Here is a 27,428-nt window from a genome sequence, read left to right on the forward strand (position 1 = left end):
TATGACTTAGTGCTTAGTGACATAATGCTTCAGTAGGCTATTATAGGTCCACTCTACTATATATCCTCACTATCTACAATATTGAATAATAATATAAGCATTAAACCTGATCAGGCCCACCCGTGGTGGGGGTACTGTAGCTCTAACGCATTTTGCACCAGAGCTAGCTATGGGTATCGTTTTGACCATAACAAACGTGTTTGCCAGAAGATGGCTCTACTGGCAGTTATTGTAGGCCTACAATTGCATTTTAAAAATTGACCGTAAGACAATTGTCTGTTAGTGTATATGTTTTCATTTATCAGCGTTGAGGCGCACAGTATGTTATTGGCTTTCCCTTTTAAAGGTTATATTTCTATCTTTTCTGAGGGCCTTTCAAAACTGACATTTGGTTTGGCAAATACCATTCATGATTACCAAGAAAAGCACACACAGCATTGATCCCCCCCCCCCCACTCCCCCCCCCCCCACCCATCAGAAAACAACATTTATTTGAAATGTTTATTGCAGGCCTATCAAGGGAATGTCATACACTAAATGTCATTCTTACACAGTGTCACTGCAGGGAAAGGAAATACAGGAGAACATTTTTATAAAAAACATAACAAGCAGGATCTCACAGAGTAGCGTCATTGACCTCGACCAATCCGGTTTGATGTCGGAATGTGAGAGATACTGTTATAACGCCCACCTGATACATGGTGATTTAAACCCGGGGGAGGGTCTGTGTGTAACGCAGAAGGCTGTCTAAAGACGAGTCCATCCCAGTGTTGCCATGTCCGCTTATTATAAGCGACTTCCTTTTCTGTAAAGTTGCTTAAGTTGTAAATATTGGTAATTGCGGGTTCCGCAATTTTTTGGGCTTGTTTCAAAAGTGTAGGCCTACGTGCTTATTTGGGCTTGTTTCGCCAAAAAAAAAAGTAAACCAGTGGTTCTCAAATATTCCCATTAAAATGTTTTGTGCCAGGGAGCATAATAGCATTTATGTTGTTAGAATGTTTTTAAAAAAATCCAAATATTCCACATTTTATTGCAAGGGTTTTTGAAAATAGCAGATCTACAAGCTTGCCTTGCACATAGGTTTAAAAGTGGTTTAAAGGTGCTCATGTGGCCTAAGTTGTTCTTTTGGGCTTGTTTCCCAAGTTGCTTATCTCTCTCACAAAACATGGCAACACTGGTCCATCCACCGGCCAAGACAAGAGAGCGAAATCGCATCCTCTTGGAGCTTTGCGGCAGCAGAGAACATGATCTACTCTTCATCATCATACGTCAACAGATTTAGTTAGAATGTGATTATTTCCCCCCCCTGTCTCGTAATAAAATAGCCTAACTCACGAGCAATCGGAAGCTGGCATCGGAATTTGTGCTGACAGTGATCAACCTCAGACGCACCAAGGGTAGGTCTGATCGCTTACCGCACGGTATACAACAACATGCTTATAAACGTTTTAAAACAGCGTTCATATAGACTGCCTACCGTGACATTTTGTGTTTTTGGGACAATTTTCCACCACGTTTCTAAACGTTACGATGCACTGCGTTGGCTCTGGGTTGCAGTAATGAGTGCGCTCCGCTTATTCTAGGCTACGTTATGAAGCAACCTCGTTCTCAAAACACCTTGCATTCCACTGTACGCAAGCAGGCGAATTATTCGCCTGCTTGCGTACAGTGGAATGCAAGGTGTTTTGAGGAAGAAACGATTTCGTTTAGTAATTTTACAGTATCCTTGGATTCGGACTATCGGAATGATGTTGCGGGAATGCAAGACATTCCATATCGCCTACACACAACCATAGCCTCTACAGGGGGCTGTAACAGTCAATGTGGGTTAGTGGAGCAAATCCACACCCCTTATGACTGGATGCTTCAGCTTCATCGAGCATCATGTTAATTATGTTGTTGTTGTTGTTGTTGTTTATGTTATTTGTGACCTAAAACAGTTGTTGTAGTGTAGATCTACCCAGATGTTTTCTTTGCAAAAAAAATGTTGATCAAGTTGTGTGAGAGAGAGAGAGAAGCCGAAGACTTGGTTGCGGATATGATGGCTTCATCAGTCTAGACCTAAAACGTGAGACGACGAGGCAGGCACGTCCAGGCTACTATGAGGCCCAGAAGCCTCCTCTAGGCAGCACGTGTACCTTAAAGGTGTGCTTAAGGCTATAGGTCAGAACAAAGGGCGAGCATTGTACTGTATATGGCAGCTGCCAGCTGGCACATAGGTATTCAGTCAGTGTATTTAATCTAGATGTGGGAATAGTGATTATACAGAATAGAAGCAAGTCAATTCATAATATAGCCTATAGTAAGGCCAGAATGAACCCATGGTTTGTCAAAGTTTGCATATAGCTATCCACCCATTGATTTATTGATTGATTGATTACTTTATTAACAGCTTGCAAACAGTGGTATGATTATACAATGATACTAAAAGGATCACAAACACAAAAAGCCCTCAGGACTTGTTTCCATTGTTGTCCTGTGTATTCAATTCATCAAGACATTTAAATATATACATACAATGACATACAAGATATCATCAACACTAGTAGCATGACTTCTAGACAGTGTTGTCCTCCAGTCTGCAAGATGTGCAGGTCTACTTCTATGAGCAGAGAAACACGGGTTGGAATACAATCATGTTTCGGTGGATTTTGTTTGTGCAGTAAGGTTGAAGCCTTATTAGAACAGCGATATAGAATAACTGACATGTTAATCGTTCCCATAACGTGAAACTGATGCAGAGCTATTCAGTGCAGAGATGTGCAGTCAGGGTAGGCAGCCTGCCTTTACTGTAACGACTGGTATGTTTCACAACTTTAAAAAAATCTAGTTCCCTATTCACCATAACCTCATTCATAACAACCTATCATTCAGTTCAATCCCTGATTAAATGACCCAAAAGGCATGAAGTTAATTTTAGAATTGCAAAACACCCCAGCCATGGCATGAATACTATATAATATAGCAATGACCTGGTTTGTGCCTCAGCTATACATGAGCCACAATTACACTTGCACTTAAACAAAGATGATACGATTCATATGGCAGATCATATTTTGCTGCTGGTTTAATCATACAGTAAGTATTGTACTGCACATAATCAAATCCCAGCAGATATACAGTATAGTACTTTATGTGAACAGCATATTATTTATTCATTTATTGTATTACTGTACATGTATGCAGGGCATTTTCCCCATCAGTGTTTCTCCTATCATAATATTCAAAAGCCATGTAGATAGTTAGCTGTGAGCCGCGTGTGGTTGTAAAGAAATGTCAGCATGATGATCCACTTTTATGTAACAACCACTTGAACTTGAAGGGGGGGGGGGGGGCGATCATTCTGTGAAAAAAATTGCCCATATACAAGCTCACAACGTATGGTGAGCCTGTAGATCGGCTATTTTTAGCAAAGATATTGAGTGCCCTTGGGAATCCGATCAACAAAGCCCTCACTAGCTCCTGGGAATACGCTCAAGTAAGTATACTGTAGGGTTAAAATGACCGCCATCTGTTTCAGGAATATTTCAGAGGTTGCCAGGCACTATTATCAGATTGCAGTTATTTAATTTAGAGGAGTTAATAGTGCCATCAGGTACTGTAGTCCATGTTGTCACTGCATGCCAGCTGCCCCCTGTCATTAATATACAGTATGTGGCTTTATATGTTTCCCCTTGTCATTTACTGTATGTGTGGGAGTGTGTACATACTACATAGAGAGTGTACTGTATGCACATGATGTGCATATACATTTGTTCGTTTGTGTTAGCTAGAGATGAAGAGGGAGTGAGGCAGCAAGTGGTTTTTGTTTGGGTACCAAACATGACACACAGATGGGATTGGCGATGATGAGAGAGAATGGGGAATAGAAATGGAGGAGAGATGAGGGAATGCAAGTGGAGAGTAGTCCATTTCCAGGATCAGTGCCATATGTTGGGGTCAACTGATCAGCTGTACTGTACTGTAGGTCAGTGGGACCTTACTTTTCATGATGGCATGGCTGTGAACACAAACCAACTAAAAACCAATGTCTCTTCTCCTATGTCCTCTACCCTCCTCCCCTCGTTTCCCATCCCCTCCTATTCTTTACTCTCCTGTCCCCTCCTCACCTTGCTTCACCTCTCCCCTCTCCTTGCTTACTGAGAAGACCTGTTTATCATTTCTACTGATTGTGTTATCTAGTATTATCTAATTTCCTCACAGCCAGAGACAGTGCAGCCTGTGTTAACCACATTAACCCTGGCATCCCTATTTTGAGCATGTCAAAATAGCAGATCTACAAGTTCACAATGTGTCACATCGCGACAGGTTGTGAGCTTGTAGATTTTTCGCTATTTGTCGCACAACAAAGTATATAGGGCTTAAGTGGTTTACATCGCATCGTAGTGTTTTGCTAATCTTGATGCCTTCTCCATCATCATTATCCTGGCTTTGGACAAGAGGGCTTTCATTTAAATCTTTGCAGTGGCTCTTGGAAAGGAGTTAACCTTTGAATGACGTAGTTGGTAGAACAAAATGGCTTAATAGAGTAAAATACTAACAAACGTCTTGTGTTCCTGGTTCTTGATCTTTGCGCATTTGATTATCTTAACTGCCGTCATGGTTATCATTTGCACATTCAGCCCTCACACAGTGCAAAATGATGATTGTTGTCAATGTGGATGATCTGGGCCAGAGTTTCTGTATAATCATGGTTAAAATGATAACCCTATTGTAAATTATTTTTATGTTGTCATTGCATACTAGCTAGCTGCCTGTTATTAATATATGAGGCTTTCCATGTTTTACCATTGTCATTTAGGGACATTCTGTGTTATTGGGGAGAGTGTACGTTTACGTAGATTGTATATATGTGCACATGCCAAGGAAATATGATGTCCAATGCCTCTAAACATTTGCTCATTTGTGTTAGCTGGAGATGAAGAAGGGACTGAGGCCGCACATTGTTTTTGTTTGGGTAGCAATCATGGCACACAGAAGTGTTAAACACTGTGTCAAGTTATACAAGCCATTTGTCACCACAGGATAAACTGATAAGCCTGCTCCAGTGCTGTGTCTCTGCAGTGAGAGTGGTGTGAAGGGAATGACCTGCCAACTACAAAGATTCCTTTTAATCTTGATGATGAAATGTGTGGGAAAGCCATTTGAGGAGCCTGTGCTCCTTTGATGGTTGGCTGAATGGGGCTCACATTTCACGCAACAGCACATTGTTTCTGCTCTGTTATTATGCATATGATATAAGGCGGCATGATTACGGCTAAAATGATAATCCCGAAAACATGTTCAATATGTTAATCATGATTATTAATTATGATTAATATTGGCAATTGTGATTTTATTTTTGTGGGGGGAAAAACTCACTTTCATTAATAGCATATCTGGTATGTGAGCAACAGTTGACAAAATCATTTGTTTGAATTCATCACAAAGTTTCATGATTACATAATTGTGTAATATAAAACCAAGATCTTCAATTATTTTTCAATGAATTGTGCAGCAACTCTCTGATATGTCTATTGAGAGCTCCTTAGCTTCCTGTATTGGCTAACTGTTTCAACAGCCTACCACAGCTTATCTTGTGGTGTTACTTGCTGTGAGGAGAGGAAGTACACAGAATATGTTGTCACAACACTGAGAGTCTATGATGGTGAGAGAAGGAAGTGACTGGACATTTTAATGAGCACAACTGCACTCTGTGACACAAAGGGCCGTTTGAGCTCATGGTGGGGAGATGGTGAGGGAGCCCAGCTGCAACAAGCAACTCCCAGTTGGGTTGGTACTCGGGCTGCAACTATCGATTATTCTATCGATTACTTCTTCAATTAATCGATAATTAAGCACGCTTTGTTTTTTTATTTTTACATAATAAAAAAATATATCAACAAATCGATGAACTACTTTAGCATTATTTTATACTTCATGGCACAATGATGTTGTGCAAAAATAGGGGAAGACAGCCAATGAAGCTTGTAGATTAATAGAAAAGTTTTTTTTAAACTGTTCGCCTATAATGACATGCCCAAAATAGGGAATCAATTTGTTTTTACTAAAGTATTGATTATAATGTTATTATCGATAATCAATTAACTGTTGCACCCCTAGTTGGTAGTTCAGACCAAAGATTTGCGACGAAAATAGTCGATCTAGATGCTTTCACATCGATCGATCCGACCGATATGGGCATATTATAGAGATCTCTGTATCTGTCATACCTTGTCCCTTTTTGGCCATATATGGAGATCCATGATGTTATCAGTACATGCCCATATACTGTAGTATGGGCATGTGACAGGGTTATGTGACTGGGTTATGTCATAGTGACGGGCCGCTGGCCGGCCTCTATATATGGTTATGTCTGAGTCATAGTGTGATGTGCTGCCGGATGGCCTCTATATATGGTTATGTCTGAGTCATAGTCCCGCTGGCCCTCCCATTAGCCAATTTTAATATAGGATATTTATTAGCCAAGGGACACTAGGTTTAAAATGTTACAGAGAAACATCACAGCGGTCTGAATTATCTCACTCTAGTCGTTCTGTATACATCATTCTGCAAAATATGGAAGATGATGTATGTACAGTATATAAAGTGCGACTATGTGTACTATCTAGCTGTCTGTTTTTTTTTGTTTGCTTATTTTATAATCTTGTGTGTTTTATACCCTGTAAAATTGACACAAAAGTTCTGTTTACATTGTAAACAGAATCCTGGCAAAAGGAACATGATCTCTGATCATTTTCTTTTTGTACCCTGTGTTATGCTGCAGTAGGAGCCGGAGGAGTGGTGGAGTTGTAATTGCAATGATTATGCTCTCTGGTCCTCGGTCCCGCCTAAGCTGTGGCCCAGAAGTGTCATTTTCCAGTGCCCTCAAACTCAAGGGTGGAGATCACTGGAGTAAAGTTGAGGTTTAAACTCTGCTCATACACCCACATCCTATATTGCGCTGTCAATGCCTTTTAGCCGATCTGGAGACATTAACATTCACACACGCAGCAGTGGCCCAGGAGGTAGATTTTTTTTATTTATTGTCAGTATACAATAAACAAAAAAAAAGATAACTTCTATCAAATCTCTTTTTATATAATACCACACCACTGACCACAAAGCACTTCAACGGGTAGTCAAAACTGACCAACAAAGCACCGGATCACAATTAACTCATTCACTGCCAAGGACGACATTTACAACTTCTTTTTCTCCAAAGGCCCAGACTGCCAAAGACGACTTTTACGTTTTCAGTGGTTTTCCACCAGATGGCGCTTTTCTATAACACACGAGTGACCATTTTCATCCTCAAGTCACACAGATCCAGGAGATCACATGATCAAAAGATCTCCATTAACTTCCTGCTTAGCGTATTTGGGGAAATGGCTGTATCTTTTTTTCTCATTTTATTGACGAGACATGCTACTGTATATTCAATGGCCTGTAACAAGCAAACGAGGGGTCGCGATTATTATTATTATTATTATTTTCTCGCGGAAGCACAGTGAAACCCTCCGTGTTTAACAACCGTCGGGGGGTCGATCATACTGGATATAAATATTCTGTGACTAGTTGAAAAGGTAAACAAAATCGCTGGCAGTGGGTGATTTATTTATTTATTTATATCTGTCAGTGAAAGAGTTAACTTCCAGGTGTTGACGACATCTGCAGCAATCTCTTTCTCTGGCAGCACCAAAGACTACTCAAACCACACCCCCATGCAACACTCAGCACTTTACCACCTTTGATATCAGGTATCCCCTGTTGTGCAATACTCCTTTTGGTGCAATGATTCCTGATTTTAAGGGCAATAATGTGCTGTACTGTACTGTAGCCTCAGTAAACAATGCCATTATTTATTTTTATTTACGCACATGTAAATAATTCTTTTTTTAATCTGTTTCGTTTTTATTATGTCCTGTGCTGCTGCATCAAACATTGCTGGAAGGCTGCTAAACTCATTGTACCAGTACAATGACAAAAGACAGGACAGTCAAGAACAAGGATGACATGAACAATGTTTTGTATTCCGATTTACTCGCAATAATAAGGATCATACATTTGTCCTATTTAAAAACCTACTGTAGGCTACTTAACTCCACTGCAAATCAAAACACAGATGTACAGTATCTCACTCAAGTGATTAATATTCGGTACATCATGAAAACTTCATATGACTAGCATGAATAGCTAACGTACTGTATTACATTCACTACATATTATATTTACTGGACCCACTGAACCTATATTACTGCACTATATGATATGATCTCTAAAGATGAGACAATTCGTTTGAATATAAATTAACTCAAATTCAGGATTCACGAAGCCCATGCATTTAGAATGACTTTCAAAGACTTATAATCCCATATAGTGTCATTATATTCTTTACAGCATAATGAAAAGAGCCTTTAACTAGTGTGCAAGCATGCTACAGTAGTTTCCTCAGTGTGGCATATTTGGGTATAAATTAATTATTTAGCCACAGGGTGCTGGAAAATGACTATACTCCAATGAAACTTTAATGGCTGGCACATGTCTTCCTTTTTAGTCAATGGTTAGTAGAGAGGCACAGTAGGAAGTGTGTGCCTGCAAACTGTCTGCATTAAACCTTTTCATTTTGATTCAATCATCTCAGCCCAAAGCAGAAAAATACTCTATTTAAACCATGATAGTTTCCCAGAGGTGAAATATGAGAAACTTAACCCAGTTTTATATTCTTTCAGTTGTATTATCCTTAAGCACAGCCTTTTTATAGGGAATGTTATTATGCCACTGAAAAAAATATATAGCCTAGTTTGTATATTTTCCATACTTATCATTAATAATGAAATATTTATTATGAATGTCATCTTTCCGCCGCATGCTGACTGAACTTAATCTAACCTTGTAACAGCTTCCATCTCTTTAAATAACAGCATCAGTATCAGATGTCGTCGAATTCCACCTGGAAACTGAAAAATGAAATGCAATAATGAAATGCCTCCCTCCGCAAATCAAGAGGTCAACGCTGGCGTGGCGATTTCTGTCTAGATAGACTGTGATTCATCCTTGACTGGCAGATTATGGAATGGAATTAGTGTTTGCATGGCCTCCATGGCTTCAACTTGATCTATTTAAGCATATACACAGTCAAATCCTCAGTGTTAACTTATGCATTTGTAACTCGGAGAGTGTACAAATGCAACACTCAACACTCAACACTTAACACTCTTGAGTTTAATTAACACTAGTGATAGTACAGGTTTGAGAAAAGACAATTAAAGGTAAACCTGTTAGAAGGGAGAATAATTTAGCAACCGGATATATAGAATATGCACTAAAAAGTGCACTAAAAAGCAGAATTTCTCTGTAGTATTATCAACATATTATAAGGCATCTACAATCCTCATTTGTTTGTTACACTAGTAGAATCATATTTGACTGCATACCAGAAGAGGAGAAATATTGTAGTTATACTTATTAATAAGTGTTTTTCAGCTGTATGTCACTTCCTGCGGTTTGGCTTTAAATGCAGACACTGTTTGTAGATAGATTATAGATAGACATTCTGGCTTGCTAAGAAGTGACATCAGTCATATATTTGAATATGGTTGATAAAAGTGACTTTTTATGTGTGTACTGCATAGACTAATAAAAAAATAGATATAGTCATTTGTTTGTAACATAGTCTTAGATCTACATCTGGAGGGCATATTTATGTTCTATAATGACACACACACACTTCGATTCATTAATTACAGTATATTCTTTTGCTTCATTCCCAGTTCCCACAAATTCGTAAATATTCAATAATGCCTAATTCAAGCATACCCCCTATTGGTTAACAGCTCTAAGATAGGACAAGACAAGACGAGACAAACCTTTATTTAATCCTTGTGATTCAGGTGTCATAGCGGCAACAGTAACAAGGTTGAAAGACAGGAGAGTAACAGGTAAGAGTAAAAGTTAAAAACAAGATAAATAAAAACAGCTTAGTTCAGCTTAGATCATTAAGCTTAGGTTATGGCACTAAATATCTGTAAAGGGACACTAAAGTTGATTTGTAGCATTTGTTTACAGGTACACTAGGGAGTGGAGGAGAAAGCTCTCCTCAGGTTGTTGATTCTCAGTGACCAGTTTTCTTTGCCACAACTCCAGCCGAGTGAGCTTGTCCAGCTGGGCTCAGTGACTGACTCACCTCTCCTCTGCTTTCTGCTCTTGTTGTGTTACAGTGGCCAAACTGTGCTAACAATATGGCTTTGTGTCTCGCACCTGTGGGCAGAGGCACCGTGGGAGAGTGGGGGAGTGAGTGGGCGCTAAGAGGCATGCTTTCTTTCTCAGACACAAGCAGGGCAACAGAATGACTCCACAGTAAAGGCTTTGTCTAGACTGTGTTGAGACGAGGGGGCTCTACTTCATCCACGGGCCGTGTTTAGTGTACCCAGATTCATGGGAACACACTGATTTATATTTTGATTTGTTTTTGAACATTATTCGCTTTGATGATGTTGATTTGATCATCTGACTTTCTTTTGAAAACAAGGTGTGTGTGTGTGTGTGTGTGTGTGTGTGTGTGTGTGTGTTCCTGCGTGTGTTAGCCTGCGTGCGTGTGTGCAGGCCTGTGTGTGTGTGTGTGCGCATGCAGGCCTGCGTGTGTGTGTGCCTGCCTGCCTGTGTGTGTGTGCGCACCCACAGGGCGTGTGTCCAAGCTGTGTATGTCAGAGACTGCTAGGGAAACATTGTCTAATTGGTAAGATGTTTTTCTTTGTATGCAGGGAAATAAATAGCTTACAAGCTGTTTTCTTAATTTGGTTCACCACAGAGTAGGTTATAACAAATCTTGCTCACAGAGCGCTCTCTCTCTCTCTCTCTCTCTCTCTCTCTCTCGCTCTCCTGCATGAGCAGTGCAAAGTCCCATATTGTGCACAGATGCAGACTCCCACTCCATCCAGTATCTGTTGTGCTCTTTTCCAGAGACTGGTCTCTGTAGTTGGCCCCAAACAGTGAGTCAGGGAAAAATCTGCCTTGCTTAAAACAAAACAAAACAACACAACACATGTATTACATCCCTTGCGGCTGGTTTTGATTAAACTTTGGCTGGTATGTATTCTAACCCATTTGTCTTTTACTTAATCTTCCAGGTGGCATCTCATTTTGAAGACCACACAGATCTTCAGACACCAGATCCACGTTTCCTGGCGAAGGAGAAGAATACAAGCTTCTCTACATCCAGTACTGTTTCAATGCCGTAGAGAGGATGTGCATAGGGGCTGGGTGGAGCGTGGAGAACCCCAGTGAGCCCAACCAGTAAAGGAACTGGGACTTATAGGCTGCTATGGACTGACAGGTCGACTGATATCGGATCTGCTTGGTTTTGTTTGGAACGGTAAGTCCATTTATTAACAACCCCACCCCACTCCTGACCACGGCCCAGTTCGATTTCATCTGACCGAATCAATCCCAGGCATCAATTGAAATTAAATCCATTAATGGGAAATGATCCAGTATGTTCACCATCTCCCCTCTGAGATGGGAGTAATTGGATTCCAAAATAATCTCTCCAGATTGATTCTTTTGACCTTAGCCATGTGCCAGATTCAGTGATTATAGAGAGAAGTGAACGGGGTTAGTAGAATGAGATTATTAAGATACAGTAGTTCTTTATATCTCTACTTTAAGAGGCTTAATGTTAGTAGCATGTATGCGAAAACGTATCACTGTTCCACTACAGACGTAGTCCAGCCTGCATACAGAGGGAAATACAGAGAGCTCTATTTGAGAATATAGCAACAATTTAACAGAAAGGCCTCATCCTTTTTTCTCTATGTACAACTAAAGGATATTTCCCATTATGACTGATATCTCCTGAATCCAGGCGTTTTTCTCCTTCAGCCCTACTCCTCTCCTCTCATCTCATGTGTTCTTTAATCTTTCCCTCTCTCCCTCACATTACTGACTACACTACAGTTCTACCCTCTTCCTCAGAGGTCGACAGCTGAAGTGGTGGCTGTTTCAACCCCTTTGTCTTTGTTCTCTGTCTCTCCTTGTAAACAAACAGCCCTTTTTTTCTACGAGATGTCATCCATCCTGCACCATGGCCAAAATGGAATGGGTCTTTGAGGCCGTATTGATTTGCGCTGAAACTGAGACTAGAAAGGATGCGACTATCCATTTGATAGGTATATTTTTCACGTCAAACTCTTGACACCGGTTCCAAAACCTTTCAGAAGTAGGCGAACAACAAAAGGAAATGCCATACCAGTATTTCTTTCTAAATGGTTCTGGTGAGGTTCAGAAACAGCCATTCAAACAGAACCAGTCCAGTATCTTCAGTGTTCTCAGTGAGGTAATTTTTCATCCGTACATTTACTGAGGACAATGTCTCATGCCATTTTTAAAATGCATGCCCATTCCATCACAGTGAGTTGTAGAGCAGGGTCATGTCAGACAGCCAGGCCTATTTGTATTTGCACATCATGCGTCATTGAAGGATCATGCTGGTTTGGCCCATTGGCTACGACTCACGGAACACTTGTCATTATTGCCGACCATTTGTCAATGCTTACGGTGCTTTTTGATTTTCAAGGAAGCCATTGAATTCCAATCATTTTAGCATGGTATGAAAATCAACTTGCAAAGACTAAGACTCGCCTGAGATAGGCAATCTAACATCTTTATGGCACCATTTATTAAAAAGATTCAAGATTACCTTATTTGTCCCTAGGGAAATTTGTCTTGGACATAAAGACTGCCACATCAAAATACATACTGTGTGTGTGTGTGTGTGTGTGTGTGTGTGTGTGTGTGTGTGTGTGTGTGTGTGTGTGTGTGTGTGTGTGTGTGTGTGTGTGTGTGTGTGTGTGTGTGTGTGTGTGTGTGTGTGTGTGTGTGTGTGTGTGTGTGTGTGTGTGTGTGTGCATAAGTGTATATTCTACTGTAGCCTAAGTTGTTGAGTGCTGTACAGTACTGTATATGCACGTTCCACATTTAATGTTCTGCATTTATCAGACATATGCACACATACGAGCCAACCAGTCATCAGCATGGTATGAAAATCAACCTGCAAAGAGTAAGACTTGCCTGAGATAGGCAATCTAACATCTAGATACCTGCCCGATTGCCCTTTCATGCCTACATCATTTCTCTCACCTCTTGCTGAACCACAGTTGCTCTCATTCAAGACAAAGGCTAAGCTAGGTCATTTTATTTTCCTCCCTTGAGAAGTCTGATTTTAGCAAGAAACAAGGTAACTAGTGTGCTCAGCTCAAAAGAGAATGACAGTGCGCATCAGCAGATTCTCAGCATTTCTCAGACATAAAGTGGGTGGCTGTGAGAGGTGTGAAGTCTGCTTTGGGACATGGCTAACATCTCTGTTATGCACATCACGCCCAGGAGAGTGAACTTGCTACTTCGTGGATAGGGTTTTTTGATGGGTGAATCAATCAAAATGCTTAGATGCTCTTGCATCCCTATTTTGGCATTATTATTACGTAATTATTGGCAAAAATGAAATAAATGATCAAAATATAAAGCTATTAACATGAAAAAGTACAGTTTATTGTATGACTAAAGCTGTGAATAGAAAATGACATGTATTGAAGGTGGTATGGTCTTTTAACATTTGCGATAAAATGGACAGTGCCTCCCCCTGGTCAGCCGGGGCTGACCAGGGGGGCCTGATGGAGGGGAAAGGAACTGGTTGGAATAACGTGTTCCTTCCACGGGCTACGTCCAACCGGGGAAACCCCCCCCATCGGGTGATAAGAAGGCTTGTCTCATGCATTGAAGGAGGCATGAGCTCGGCTCTGGGCTCTCCTTAGGCTGGAAGAGGGAGTGTAACACCCAGGATTACTTAGACAATTGGCACTGGGTGAAAAGAATGGGGTTGCAAAATCGTGGGTTAAATTTTATATTATCAAAAAATATTATTGTTATATTATTTAATCTACAGTGCTATACCAAGTGCACATTGCTAAATACACATTATTGTTTCATACATTTTTGTCTGAGATCATTGAAAGTGGAAGATTGTTTGTCATTGTGAGTTTCTATTGTAGCTTCTCTCGCAGAGTCTTAGGGCTTAAGAGGAATACTGTATGTCAGGATAGAATGTAATTAGAGCCAGATCGATGCTCGATTTTTGTGTCTGATGCCGGGTGCGATTTTGGAGAGTCCTAGACCACCGATTACCAATGTTTTGACTGTGTCCGGAACTCCGGATAGAATGATGTATAAATGAAGACTCTCACCTGACCGCAAGCACAGGGAAAACCTCTCAGCCTGCTCCCAGCAGACCCTTTGACTTTTCCCAGTTGGAAATAGATAATACATAACTGTACCTTCTGCTGCACAGTTGGCTTGAATTAATGATAGAGATGAATGGACACAGACTACAGTTCTGCCGAAAGGAAAGGGTTGAATTTCTATGAGTGGCGGTATTATTTCTTTTCTCTTGTCTCTCTCACTGGTTTAGGTTTTCTTTGTGAGACCCTATGGGGAGGGAGATATTGAAACGAAGCGGAACAGCTCCTTCTTAGGATGCTATGAGCTTTGGGGACTTGAGAACTTCATTCATCACTGAATGACCCAGGGGCTTAACATGGTATTTATGCTATATCTATATTGTACTGTACTTTCCTTTTATCACCCAACCATGTATTTTATGCACAGTCAGGTTCAGTTCTTCAAATTACTTATTTTCTGAGAAAAGGAATGCTTATTGGTTCTGAGCAGTACTCACTATACTGTGTCAAATATTAACATTGCCTTTGAGCTTCAACTAGCCTAGTTGTAGCGTATAATATAATATAATATATCGTTTGACACTGCACTGCATGCCCTATGCCAGTGATATAACATAATTGAAGTCACTCTACGCTTTCATGACATGTGGGGTGCTGCGAAGGTAATTATACGATAGGACAGTAGTAGAGAGACATGGAAACGGGGAGAGAGTCAGGGAGTGACATGCAGCAAAACCCGCAGCCGGGCTCGGAAATCAAACCCGGGACACGCTGTCAGGCATCAAAGCCTATGTGGTACTTGCCTTAACCACTTGGTCATCGGCACCCCCAAAGGCATTATTGTTAAAGGAGTAGTTCACCCAAAAAATGACTTATTTTCTATCAATAGCACACCCCATGAAATCATGGATTTTCTTTGGTTTTTGTCGCATTCCTAAGCCAATAATTTGATTACCGGCGGAAAGATGCTAATGTATCCGGTAGGAGACACAAAGTAGACTCTTTGTGTCTCCTACCAGAGATGCAAACGGTCAGTAAAAAATTGGCTTAGGAATGCGACAAAAAAATAAATAAATCCATGAATTCAATGCTTCATGGGGTGTGTAATTGATAAGTCACTTTTTGGGTGAACTACTCCTTTAATGTATGTACTATCAGAAAGGCAGGGCTCACTGACTGGAGTTAATCATTTAAATAAAAAGCTGATGACAATGTCACACATCTATTCAGACGTCACAGTCTTCTTTTGAATAATCAAAGCCTACTTGAGTTATTCAGTCGAGTGGACTGGACAGTTCTACCGAAATATTCATATATGTATCAGTTCCATTCCATTGTTGGCTATGTAAAGCTGCCTGGGGATGACAGACACGCTCTAACCTCTCCAGTGACCCGTACTCACAGCATGCGCTGCAGCATGGAGCCGTAGGATGGGTCGGTGTGATCGAATGTAATTTGCCCAGTGGGGTGTTGTGGGGAACAGGTGTCGACGCTGTCAGCTTGTTAACACTGGGGAGATAGTTGGCTCCTTCAGCACAGTGTGGCACATATGTGGCATGTGCCCTTTAGCTGTGGAAATTATGTGCAGGCATGCATACATGCAAGGTGAGAAAAGAAATGGGGGATTGACAAAACGGTTGTGTGTGTGTGGGGGGGTGTGTGTGTGTGTGTGTGTTCTGTGTCAAGAGGCTAACCCATTAAGACCTGAGGCCGATTCTACAATGTCTTCTAAATCCTAACAGTTTTCTAAAAAAAAAATATGTTGCTATATCAGTGGTGCTCAAAGTTTTTCATGTCGTCGGCCAAAATTATACGCATCTGGCCGCCGACCATCATCTCAAAATATTTAGTTCCAGGGACCCCCAGAAGTAAAGATTTGAGTTAAAAATGTTCGCTTTAAAATAACATATATATTCAAAGATTTGCACAAACCTTCACGATCTTTCAAAAATAGCAGATCTACAAGCTCGTAGCGCGGCACGAAGTGACGCGCTATGAGCTTGTATATCTGCTATTTTTGAATAGTCCAAGTTTAAAATAATGTTTTAAAGTGGTCATAATCCAAAGTGACACAGATGCTTTCCCGGTTTTAATGGTTTAAAGGGGTAGGTTCGCCCAAATGTTTAAATTCTGTCATTACATACTCACCCTAGTGAGGTAGTTGAAGCCAACAACTCAAGGCAACCGTGACAAGTCCAAATAGAGCAAACACATTGGCAAAGAATGACTCCATAGAGATTGTGTAGCATAATCCAAGTCTTTGCACTGAGGAGTAGAAAAGAACTCTAAGGACTTGCCACCATTGGCTTGTTTGGAGAAAGCTGCTACAAAGTTTTGCTGGCAAACTCCTTGTGTGTTTTGTGGACAAAGAAACTACATCAGTTTTTCCATGGAATGAGAGCGAGTAGATGACAGAATTCGAATATTTTTTTCGGTTCAATGTTTCGTTAATATGAACTTGTGAAGATAAATAGGATGGTGTAGTGTGCCATTTCCACAGCTCCTTATTCATAAACTAGTAAGAATTTATTGGTTGCAACATACAGTACTTTCTTTCCCTCTTCCTATTTTCCTTTTTCTCCCAATTTAGTCATAAGGATTTTTCCCATCCTAAATCCAACACATTGAAACAAATGTATGGCACTTTTATCATCATTTTCAAAGTTACAGTACATTATTGTTGAGTGTAAGGCAGTTGAAAGTGTGGATTGGTTTGAAAAGTCTAGCTAAAAATAATCCTTGACAAATGAAATGACCTCTAGAGAGGCAGATAATTTTAAGATGGGTTCATCACCCACACAGTTTTAATTTAAACAAGTCTTGGTCTAATAAAGGCATGGCTCCCATGTGGACATCAGACTTCATGTGGGCAGTCTATGATATCTATGATGTATTACTTTGGGCAAGGTTTCAGCCTGATTTGATCCCCATTGGCTTCCATTGTATAATTAAGTGAGAAACATCGCATGGAGGTACAGTACAGACCCTCATCTAGACGGCTCTGCGTCCTACAGAGCCACGCCTTTAAAAATAGAGAAATCTGGTAATTATTCCTATATCAACAAACGGCGGAATGCTTTGGTAAGTGGTCGGCAGTAATGTCAAGTATACCCTGAGTCATAGCCAGTGGGCTAAACATGCCAGACCACCGGTATGGTCCTTTAAACATCTGGGTTAGTGGGGGTGGGCAGGTGGTTGGGGTTTAGGGTTACAGTACTCGCTCCTGGAAAGACTTTAGAGAGATATGATTATGTGAAACCCTGCAGGGTTGTGTGGGAAAGAATGTCTCTCAACCCTCCAGATGACCCATTTCTAGAGGAGCTAAATTGACCACATGAATTATTCCGTTCAATCTAGTGGGCTCTGATATGAGTCAAGGGGACTTAGAACAGAAGATAAATTAGGGCACTCCAGTCTCACTACTCTCATTTATTCCATCAAAGGCACTTAGGCAGATCTGCCCTGTTTGCCCAATTTACACTCTGATTTCCTACAGTCTTAACTGTGGGGGGAATGAAGGGGAAACGAGGGGATAGGTGTTGGTTCAGAGAAATTGGTTGTCACATTAGGAGATAATGGGACGTGAGGACAATGTGACAGAATCAATTTACTTTGGGTGTCATGATAAAGTTGACACATCCTTCTGGAGAGAATCACACGGAGCTCTGTGACAATTAAGCCGCTAATAGCTTGTGGCAATAAAGCACAGCGGAGGAGTGCGGGGAAGATGTGATTGAGAAAAATAATGACAGCTGACTGCAAAGACCACGAGAGAGAGAGGGAAACGGATTCATAAATAGATGGAGACAGAGTGTATTTATGTAAGAGAGAGACATAAAGCCACCTCTCTCCATAAGAAAATAAGAACATCCTCGACAGTGCAGTATAATGTAGGGGGAGTGCAGCAGTTAATCAAACTAATTTATTGATTGATTATAAAAAGAATATTAATTTAAATAAATTAACCCATTTTGAAGTAAGGAGGGGGGGTCTTTTTCTTTTTTTGCCAGTGAAAGTTACAGAAGTGCATATGGTGTATGTATGAAATGTAAACATATAAACACAATCTTTGATTATGTAACATCATCGACTGGCATCCTGTTTAAGGGCTCCTAGAAAAACATAACTTTTCAGTTGCTCATAAATAACCAGGGATTTCTTTTGTGTCCCTGATTATTAGTCATTATTTCTAGGCTTGAGTACTTGTGTGATATCTACAGATAATGTTCAATTGCATATATACACAACGATACAATACATAAAATGTGTCCTGTGTTGTTTGTACATTTCTTTAAATACAGTAGCATTAATAATGGACAGTGAAGTCCACTATTATTTTAATGTTGTTTTATGCTTTTGCTTTTCATTTTTTGCTTTATTGTTAAATTATTTGTACTTTTTCTGTAAAGCGCTTTATTCTTGACTTGTAAAGCACTTTGAGCTGCATTTCATGTCATGAACATATATACAAATAAAGTGTATTATTATTTGTATCATTACTAGGGCTGCATTTAATTAGACTAATCAATTTAGTCAATTATAAAACATCTATTAGATTGTTGTCGTTGTTTCGTTGATATATAAAATATAAACAAACAAAAATCATTATAATGTGCTTCTCGATTACGTGATTAATCGAAAAAGTAGCCAATAGAATAATGAAATAATCGATAATTGCAGCACTAGTATCATGCTAAAACTCTGACTATTTGAATGGTTTTCATTGAACGTCAAGTTTCTCAAGGAGTATCAAGATGATCCCTATCGCACCACCTTCTACACAGTGGATATCATATAACATCCACAATGCTGTAATAGCGGCACACATCATAGCCCGACAGCACTGCAAAATGAGACGCCTTCTTACAGCCGATCTCACAAAATGTTATGTTTAGCTCATCTCCAGTGTCAGACCCACAGGGGATGTGGTTTGTGCTACATATGAGGTAGTTCTCTTTTTTTTTTAACCCATTCAATCCGGGAACGCATCTGTGTCATTTTAGATTTTAGCTATAACCATTATTTTATACTTTGGCTTTTGAAAAGTAGCAGATTTACAAGCTCATAGCACGGCACTCAGTGCAGTGCTATGAGCTTGTAGATCTGCTATTTTTTTTTAATCATGAAAATGTGTGCAAATCTATCAATATATATATATTTTAAAGCAAACATTTTTAACTAAAATCTTTGCTTCTGGGGGGTCCCTGGAACAAAGTGTATTGAGATTAGGGTCCGCGACCAAATACATATAATATTGGGGGTCCTTGCCATGAAAAAGTTTGAGCACCACTGATCCTATGGTTTTCAGAAAACTGTTAGGATTTAGAAGAGATTTGTAGATGCGTTCCCGGCTTGAATGGGTTAAGGGCTGGATCACATTGAAGGGGCTTTGATGTTGCTTAGTTTATAAGGATGATTTGGTTCATTCACTCAATCACACCACAGTTCACGGGCACAAGCAGGCTGGACAATGAGACTCTGAACTGCAACACACACACACACACACACACACACACACACACACACACACACACACACACACACACACACACACACACACACACACACACACACACACACACACACACACACACACACACACACACACACACACACACACACACACAGTAGCAGAGTTATTGAGCCACATGTAGCTTGAGTTCTCATTACTGCTTACTGGTGCCCCCTAGTGGACTTTGTATTGTATTACAGGACCCATTTACCATTAACTTTTATCTGTTGGGTCAAAAAGGAGCATAACTCTTTCATACCTAAAGAACGACAGGTGCGTGGGAGAAGATAGAGGGCCGATCAGTATAGAAGCTGGACTCCTACATTCTGTCTTCAAAAGCAAATGTATTGTTTTAATGGGAAACACGTTTTGGTCTACAGACTTTCATCAGGTCATATGAATGAAGATAACCTGATGAAGGTCTATGTTCCCCATTAAAAACTTTGCATATGCATATTTGCATATGAAGACAGTGTGCTGGAGTCTTGCTTCCACTATATCTGTTGTGTGACAGTAAATTATTATGGTACAATTGACACAGGTTTTTCATTTTTATCTGCAGTGACAATGGTGGTGTTTCTCATTGGAACCACTATAGCCTTGAACAGCTCTTCACATGACAACCAAACCGCAGGTAAACTGCTGCAATTTTCCATGAAAAATATGAAGAAACGATTAGATGTCAAATTCGGAAAAGAATTCACCCAATGTTTTGAAATCACTGTGATATTTCGGTTTGACATAACTTGATAAAAAGCTAATGTTAACCAGTGTTTCTCAACCTTAGGGTCGTTGGGTCACAGACCCTTTTTATGGGTCTAAAGTTAATATCCTGGGGGGAAAATGGGGGAAAATCCCAGAATGCTTTTCATTTTTTGTCCAAAAGATTTCCAGACATTTTCCAAAAAGAAAAAAAAATGAAATTCTAATATTTTCCAGTAATTTTCAAAACATTTCTAAAATAGTGAAAATAACTGATCTACAGACTCACAGAGCTTGTAGATCAGGTATTTTCATTTTTTTTTCAAAAATAAGGCTGAGGTTATTAATACATAATGTATTTGTGCACGTTTGGGTTGAGGGGAGACATCAAAGTTCTCTTTTGGGAGCTACTGATGTAAACGACTTGTGTTTTTGTGTCCAGAAAACCCCACCCAGCAGGGGGCACATGTGTTGCCTTCGACGTTGGTCATATCACTGCTTCTCATCATCATTGTTCTCCTCACTATCTACTGTTTGAGGTAAGCAGAACCACACCCACGTACACAAAACAATACAATACACTCTCTGTCTGTATTCAAGTGTATACTGCACTGATACATCTTCAGCGTTCTAGTAACAGTGGTGGAAAAAGTACTCACATTGTTTTACTTAAGTAAAAGTATCAATACTGCAATGTAGAAATACTCAGTTACAAGTAAAAGTCCTGAATTCTAAATTTACTTGAGTAAAAGTGCAAAAAGTATTGGTATCAAAATGTATTTAAAGTACCAAAAGTAGAAAGTACTCATTATGCAGAATGTCACATTTCAAGTGTTCAAATGTATAACAATCTTTTGAAAATAGCAGATCTACAAGCTCACAATGTGTCGCGTCACGACACATTGTGAGCTTGTAGATCGGCTATTTTCAAATGGCCGGAATGTATATAGGGCTGAAGTGATTAATGTATGCTTTGTAATAATAATTAAAATAGTAGTAGTAAAAAATACCAGAACATTGTACTTAAGCACTGTACTTGAGTACATGTACTTAGTTACTTTACACAACTGGTTACAAATGGGTAAATGAACACTTGAGGATTTTACTCAGTGTTTTATCTCTTCTGTTCTATTCTATTCTCCCTCTCTCTGTCACTCTCTCGTGTGTGTGTGTGTGTGTGTGTGTGTGTGTGTGTGTGTGTGTGTGTGTGTGTGTGTGTGTGTGTGTGTGTGTGTGTGTGTGTGTGTGTGTGTGTGTGTGTGTGTGTGTGTGTGTGTGTGTGTGTGTGTGTGTGTGTGTGTGTGTGTGTGTGTGTGTGTGTGTGTGTGTGTGTGTGTGTGTGTGTGTGCGCGTGTGTTTATGGGTGTGTCTTAGAGCTGGGGGGCTGCTCTGAACATAAAGTGAACAGGGGCTTTGTGGATAAAACAGCTGCACCTCAAGTAAAGACAGCAAACCAACAGCTAGGGTTAGACACAGTCCTTAGACACTCATTCACTGAGTCACACTACACACAGGACCCCTCATGAGGAGGAACAGCTTTGGCTCTTTCGGATGGTTGGTATTTGTTTGGTGTCTACTGTTCTCCTTGAGTGGGGAGGTACAGTATGTTTTGAAGAATAGGGTTATCTCCTTTTCCCTCCATCTTGATTGTATGCTATTTGGAATTATGCTTGGGATTTTCTCCATTATGTGGCGAACAGTTTTGCTTGGTAGAGTGGGACTTCATGTAAGCATGCAGCCTTCATCCTCTCTGTTCTCATTCTGTCTATGTTATTAGGTTCAAAAACCACAGGAAGGCTCTGGTAACTTCAGTGGACAAGAAGATTCCGAATGGCTTCTTGGAAGAACAAGGTGATATATTACTGTTCTCAGAATCTAAAAACAAAACAACAAAAAATAATGCGCAAAATCTAATACAATATTCTTTCTTCCTTTTCTGTCTATTTTTAAAACTTGGACTCCGAGTTTACATGATCCTTTATGCCCCAGGAAAAGTTTGAAAACTCAAATGGGCCCAGAGGTCATGAAACTTTCCCAGCACATAAGGAACTATATAAACTTTCACTTCAAGTAAAGAAGGAAAGGGGGAAAAAAGGGAAAGACCAAATTTGGAGTTATGATATTTTCATGCAGCAACAGCGGCGGTATGTTTACGACTTGAGGAATTGTTTCTGGCAGGTGCCCCCAAAAGTAGGAAATCTTAATGACCATTAGGCTTGTTTTTCCAGGTGCTGGGAGAGCCTGGAACCGTCCCCTATGGGGAAACATTAACATTCTGGCCACCGTATTTTTCATCCCACGCAGGCGAGCAGACAGTGGTCCTCCTGCCCAGATCTCCCTCTCCATCTAAGAGGTACTTCCCCATCCCTCTCGACTCCCTGGAGGACGAGTACCGGATACGATCTGCAGACGACGGCAAGCTCTTCAGAGAGGAGTTCAACGTAGGTGTACTTACACATCCTCGCACACCTGAGCTAACTGATGACGCATGGATTATTCTGTGTGGGCCGTGTAAGAGCAAGGCTGCGTTTGTATGTCTGCAGCGTAGCTGTGACTAATATCGCTGTCCAGTGTTTCGACAGCAACTTGCAAAATGATAAAATAAGTGAGTCATGAATTGTTGCTTTGTGGTATGTATTGGTATTTAACCACATAAACCCTATATACTTTATTGAACGACAATTAGGGAAAATTGCCGATCTACAAACTCGCAAAGCGTCGCAGTGCGAGGCATTATGAGCTTGTAGATCTGTTATTTTTTTGCTGAATATTTGCCTATTTTTTGACAAATGTTCGCCTATTATGTCATGCCCAGAATAGGGATGCTAGGGTGTACTGTAGCTAACTGATGATGCATGGATTATTCTGTGTGGGCTGTGTAATAGCAGGAGCGCGTTTGTATGTCTGCAGTGTAGCTGTGACTAATATCACTATCCAGCGTGTCGACAGCACCTTGCAAAATGATTAAATAAGTGAGTCATAAAATGCTACTTTGTGTTATGTATGAGTATTTAACAAATAGATTTTTGTGTTAACCCATGGTGACTGGATTGTCTTTATAGTCGCTGCCATGTTACTACCACCATGGGTCCTTTGAGGAGGCAAGCAGGGAACACAACAGAGAGAAAAACAGATATCCCAACATTCTACCATGTGAGGGAGGACTTTTAGATGTTTTATGTTTCTCATTTTATGCTTCATTAGACTATTTGAGCTTTATGAATCGAAAGGAGAAGAGACTTTATTCATTAACATTTGATATTTTTCTCTCCTCTCTGCAACAGATGACCATTCAAGAGTGGTGCTAAATCATGTAGATGGATATTTATGTTCAGACTACATAAATGCATCATACATTGATGTGAGTAATCACTGCAATTAGAATTATTTGACTTTTTTTAATCAACTATATTTCTCTTATTTATTGTATCCGCCTATGTTTCCACCCCTGTCCTTCCGTGCGCCCATCCGTGTGTCCGCACGTGTGTGTATTTCGGCCTCATGGTGGCACTATAACAGCCTGCTTCACATTTTGGCTTATAACTATTGAACCGTAGGTCGTACAATCAAAAAACAATATTCCCTGGATTCTTTAATGATAATGATAATGAATTTATTTATATAGCACATTTCCAGACAAGTCACAAAGTGCTTTACAGAGCAGAATAAAAAGAACAATCATGATAAAACTTTGGATATAAGCTATTACAGACGATCAGAGAATAAAGCAAGTGGCACAAAATACATACAGATATACTTAAATAAAACAAAAGTGACAGTAAAATTGAAGAAAAGGCCTTAGTATAGAGATAAGTTTTCAGAAGAGGGTTAGGGTTTTTAAAAGATGATACTGATTTTGCACGTCTTCGGGTGACAGGTAGGGCGTTCCAAAGCTTAGGGGCCCGGACTGCAAAAGCTCTTCCACCCTTTGTGATGAGCTTTGGATCATGACGCAACTCCCCACATATGCCATTTTGCGCTTTCTGCGCTCTGAGGAGCCTACTTATCTTGTTTATGTTGGCGTTATATGAATTCCCCCCATCTACTGTATATTGTAGTCTCTATCACTGCCAACCTCTACTGTGTGGTCTGGGGAGGGTCTAGACAACCACATCTCCTCCGATACACATGGAGTCGCCAGCCACTTTTTTTTTCTCCTTCCTGACAGTGCTGCTAATGCAGCGACAGAGAACACCCTCCCCTGCCAACAATTGTGTTTGTTGGAGTGCCCGGCCAAGCGCCGGAGGCACAATGGAGGAATCAAACTTCATTCTCCACAGTAGTGGGATTACTACTTTACCCCATGCACCACCCGAATGTCGTGGAATTGATCATTTTCAGGCTGGTACAGATTTGCCATGACTCTTGTTTCTCTTTCACACAGGGTTATAAAGAAAAGAACAGATTCATTGCTGCTCAAGGTAAATGTTAATATTAGTTTATATCAGTGTGGTATGTGATTTTTCAAATTTCACAATTTCCATAGTATTTTGAACGAATATGGTGTTTGTTACCATTCAGGCCCAAAGCCTGAGACGGTGGCTGACTTTTGGCGGATGGTTTGGGAACAGAGGACCGCTACCATAGTCATGCTGACTAATTTGAAGGAGAGGAAAGAGGTAGGGGGTAGTCATAGACATACAATGTATTGAAGAGACATTTTCCATTTATAGCAACACTGTGCTTCCATGTCAAACTGGTCAAATGGAAGAGGAAATAATCAATCTATGGGGCCTCCGTGAGACATTTGTTCAATATGAAGATGCACTGGTTATGGTATCCATAACAATACTCCGGTCCCCCAGAAAAGTATAGGTGGCTGTGAACACGGAAGTAGGGCACATTATATGATCTACAATATGCTTTCAAATCTATTGTGGTAGTCATTTTCCTCCATCGATTTCACATTCTATTGACTTAAGTACTATATGCCTCGCCATGTTTTCTGAATGGCGTGGCATATAACATTAGTCTGTGATCTGAAAAAACCTATATGCTGCTCTGATATGGAGTTGCCAGAGCCCTTCCTGTCTTCAACACAATCCAAAGTCACAGGAATAATTTATTTGACCCCTTCCCCAGCTCTGAATCCATACAAAGTGTCACAGAGCAGATTACTTAGCATCCCATTAAAATTGAGCCTCAAAGGGATGATCAATAAAGAGCTAAACAGTGGGTTTGATACTGCTGAACAGGAGCATCAAGGATCAATAACAGAATAATTGTTGATAAGATCCTGGGAGACAGCATGATAATTAGTTTGAGAATCTCATTAATGGGTTGAAACATCACTGTGATGATGTTATTGACAGAGCACTGCACATTCTGTCCAGTTTTTTTCTGGTTGTGAGATATGTGACAGATAAGAGCAATGCAAATCCATTTTTAATCCACTATTGTGATCGTTAAGATGTGTTGTCAGCGCAGACAAAGATGCACAGCTTATTGCAGTCAGCATTACAGCAGCATACTGTGGGTCTGATTTATTTTGACGGTATGAGACTAAACTAAAGGGGATGTTTAGGACACTTTTTTTTAAGTGAGGCATTTCTCGTAACTTTTAATTATATCAAATCTTCGTCAGGTGTAAGGGACTTGCCAAAGCCCAAATATTTCAAAGTAAACAACAAACCCATAGACGTTTACAGGAGCCAGCTCATATAGTTTTCTTTTATTCCCCCAGGAAAAATGTTATCAGTATTGGCCTGACCAAGGCTGTTGGATGTATGGGAATGTCAGGGTGGCAATGGAGGACTTCACAGTGTTGGTGGACTACACCATTAGAAAGTTCTGTATACAATATGTAAGTATTATAAAAAACGTGTTGGTTTACATAACTGGGCCTCAATGATAATCAAAGATTTTATTTTTCAGCCAAACCCTAGATAATTAAGTGACTTGAATGTTTCTTTATGTTCTACTTTTATGAAGAAACCCGTATGACTGGACAGCACACATTTTGTGTAATGTTCCACCATACTGTATGTGTTACTGAGCTACAGTAAATGTTGCCAAATGTTGCTTTTACAAATTGGAACAGGATTTCCCCTGTGTCAATACCGAGGATATACATCTACACTCAGCAGCGAAAGCATAAGCAATGAAATTATATATTTGTTTTCTTGACAAACCACTGACTTTGACATTTGTTATTCAAACATTTTAATGAAATGTTCACCTGCTGTGAAAAGTACGTTACCCCAGGAAAGGCACACCCTCACACCACAGTATGCACAACAGTTCCCTCATAATTCTCAAACAAAGAAAAAGTACCAGAGATACGAAATTCTGTACAATGCTGGCTTTGATTAATTTCCCCTCTAAGCTACTTGAGCCATTTCTGCTCAACCACCATGGTGCACCAGCTGGTCGACCGGTTGACTCAAGGTCCTGCTCTTGACTAATTGTGCCCAATATGTTGTTATGTGTACAATTGAGGCAGGCATGAACTGAGTGTGCCTTGTGTTCCACAGCAGGGTAGTGACGGTCCCAGAGCTCCCCGGCTGGTCACCCAGCTCCACTTCACCAGCTGGCCAGACTTTGGGGTGCCGTTCTCTCCCATCGGCATGCTGAAATTCCTCAAGAAGGTTAAGACGGTCAACCCGACGTACGCCGGACCCGTCGTGGTGCACTGCAGGTAATAAATGGGTGGCATGGTATGATAACGAGACAAAGGCTTTTTTTTAGAATGTCAACGGAGAGGTCATTTCCAAAGTGACATTAAATGTCAGTTTTAGAGCTATTAAACACTGGATAGAAGAAAATCCAGTGTTTAATAGCTCTAAAATGCAGAGGTTTATGAAGATATTTTTGGTTCAGCGTGGCCAGTTAAGTTGCCTGCTAGTGTCTTGTTTTGTTTTTGGGTTTACTTGGTCCTTACACACCAGGAGTGTTTTTGTTTTTGGGTTTACTTGGTCCTTACACACCAGGAGTGTGACGAATAAACGTCACAGAAATTATGTTGCTTTATCTCCGCATGATATTTGCATTCTGTGGAGATGTAC

General features: G+C 40.3%; 1 protein-coding gene across 4 annotated transcripts in view; it reads left to right on the plus strand.

Moving 5' to 3' along the window:
* The first annotated feature begins 1,205 nt into the window (after positions 1-1,205).
* Positions 1,206-27,428, plus strand: part of LOC308099858 (receptor-type tyrosine-protein phosphatase epsilon-like) — a 33,391-nt gene continuing 7,168 nt past the window's right edge. The window contains exons 1-13 of one of the 4 annotated variants that reach the window (XM_080448685.1): positions 1,206-1,397; positions 11,109-11,353; positions 14,441-14,569; positions 20,285-20,356; positions 20,867-20,963; positions 22,202-22,275; positions 22,729-22,865; positions 23,487-23,577; positions 23,709-23,785; positions 24,809-24,845; positions 24,946-25,043; positions 26,108-26,227; positions 26,898-27,061. In XM_080448685.1, coding sequence (XP_080304811.1) covers positions 20,290-20,356; positions 20,867-20,963; positions 22,202-22,275; positions 22,729-22,865; positions 23,487-23,577; positions 23,709-23,785; positions 24,809-24,845; positions 24,946-25,043; positions 26,108-26,227; positions 26,898-27,061 — 962 coding nt within the window. In that variant the 5' untranslated portion in view covers positions 1,206-1,397; positions 11,109-11,353; positions 14,441-14,569; positions 20,285-20,289. Of the gene's footprint in view, positions 1,402-11,108; positions 11,354-14,440; positions 14,570-20,284; positions 20,357-20,866; positions 20,964-22,201; positions 22,276-22,728; positions 22,866-23,486; positions 23,578-23,708; positions 23,786-24,808; positions 24,846-24,945; positions 25,044-26,107; positions 26,228-26,897; positions 27,062-27,428 lie in introns of those variants that run through there. The other 3 variants (XM_080448684.1, XM_080448683.1, XM_080448686.1) reach the window with 3 other exon arrangements.

Source organism: Gymnoscopelus braueri (assembly GCF_963280865.1).
Source record: "Gymnoscopelus braueri genome assembly, chromosome: 14".
Lineage (NCBI taxonomy): Eukaryota > Metazoa > Chordata > Actinopteri > Myctophiformes > Myctophidae > Gymnoscopelus > Gymnoscopelus braueri.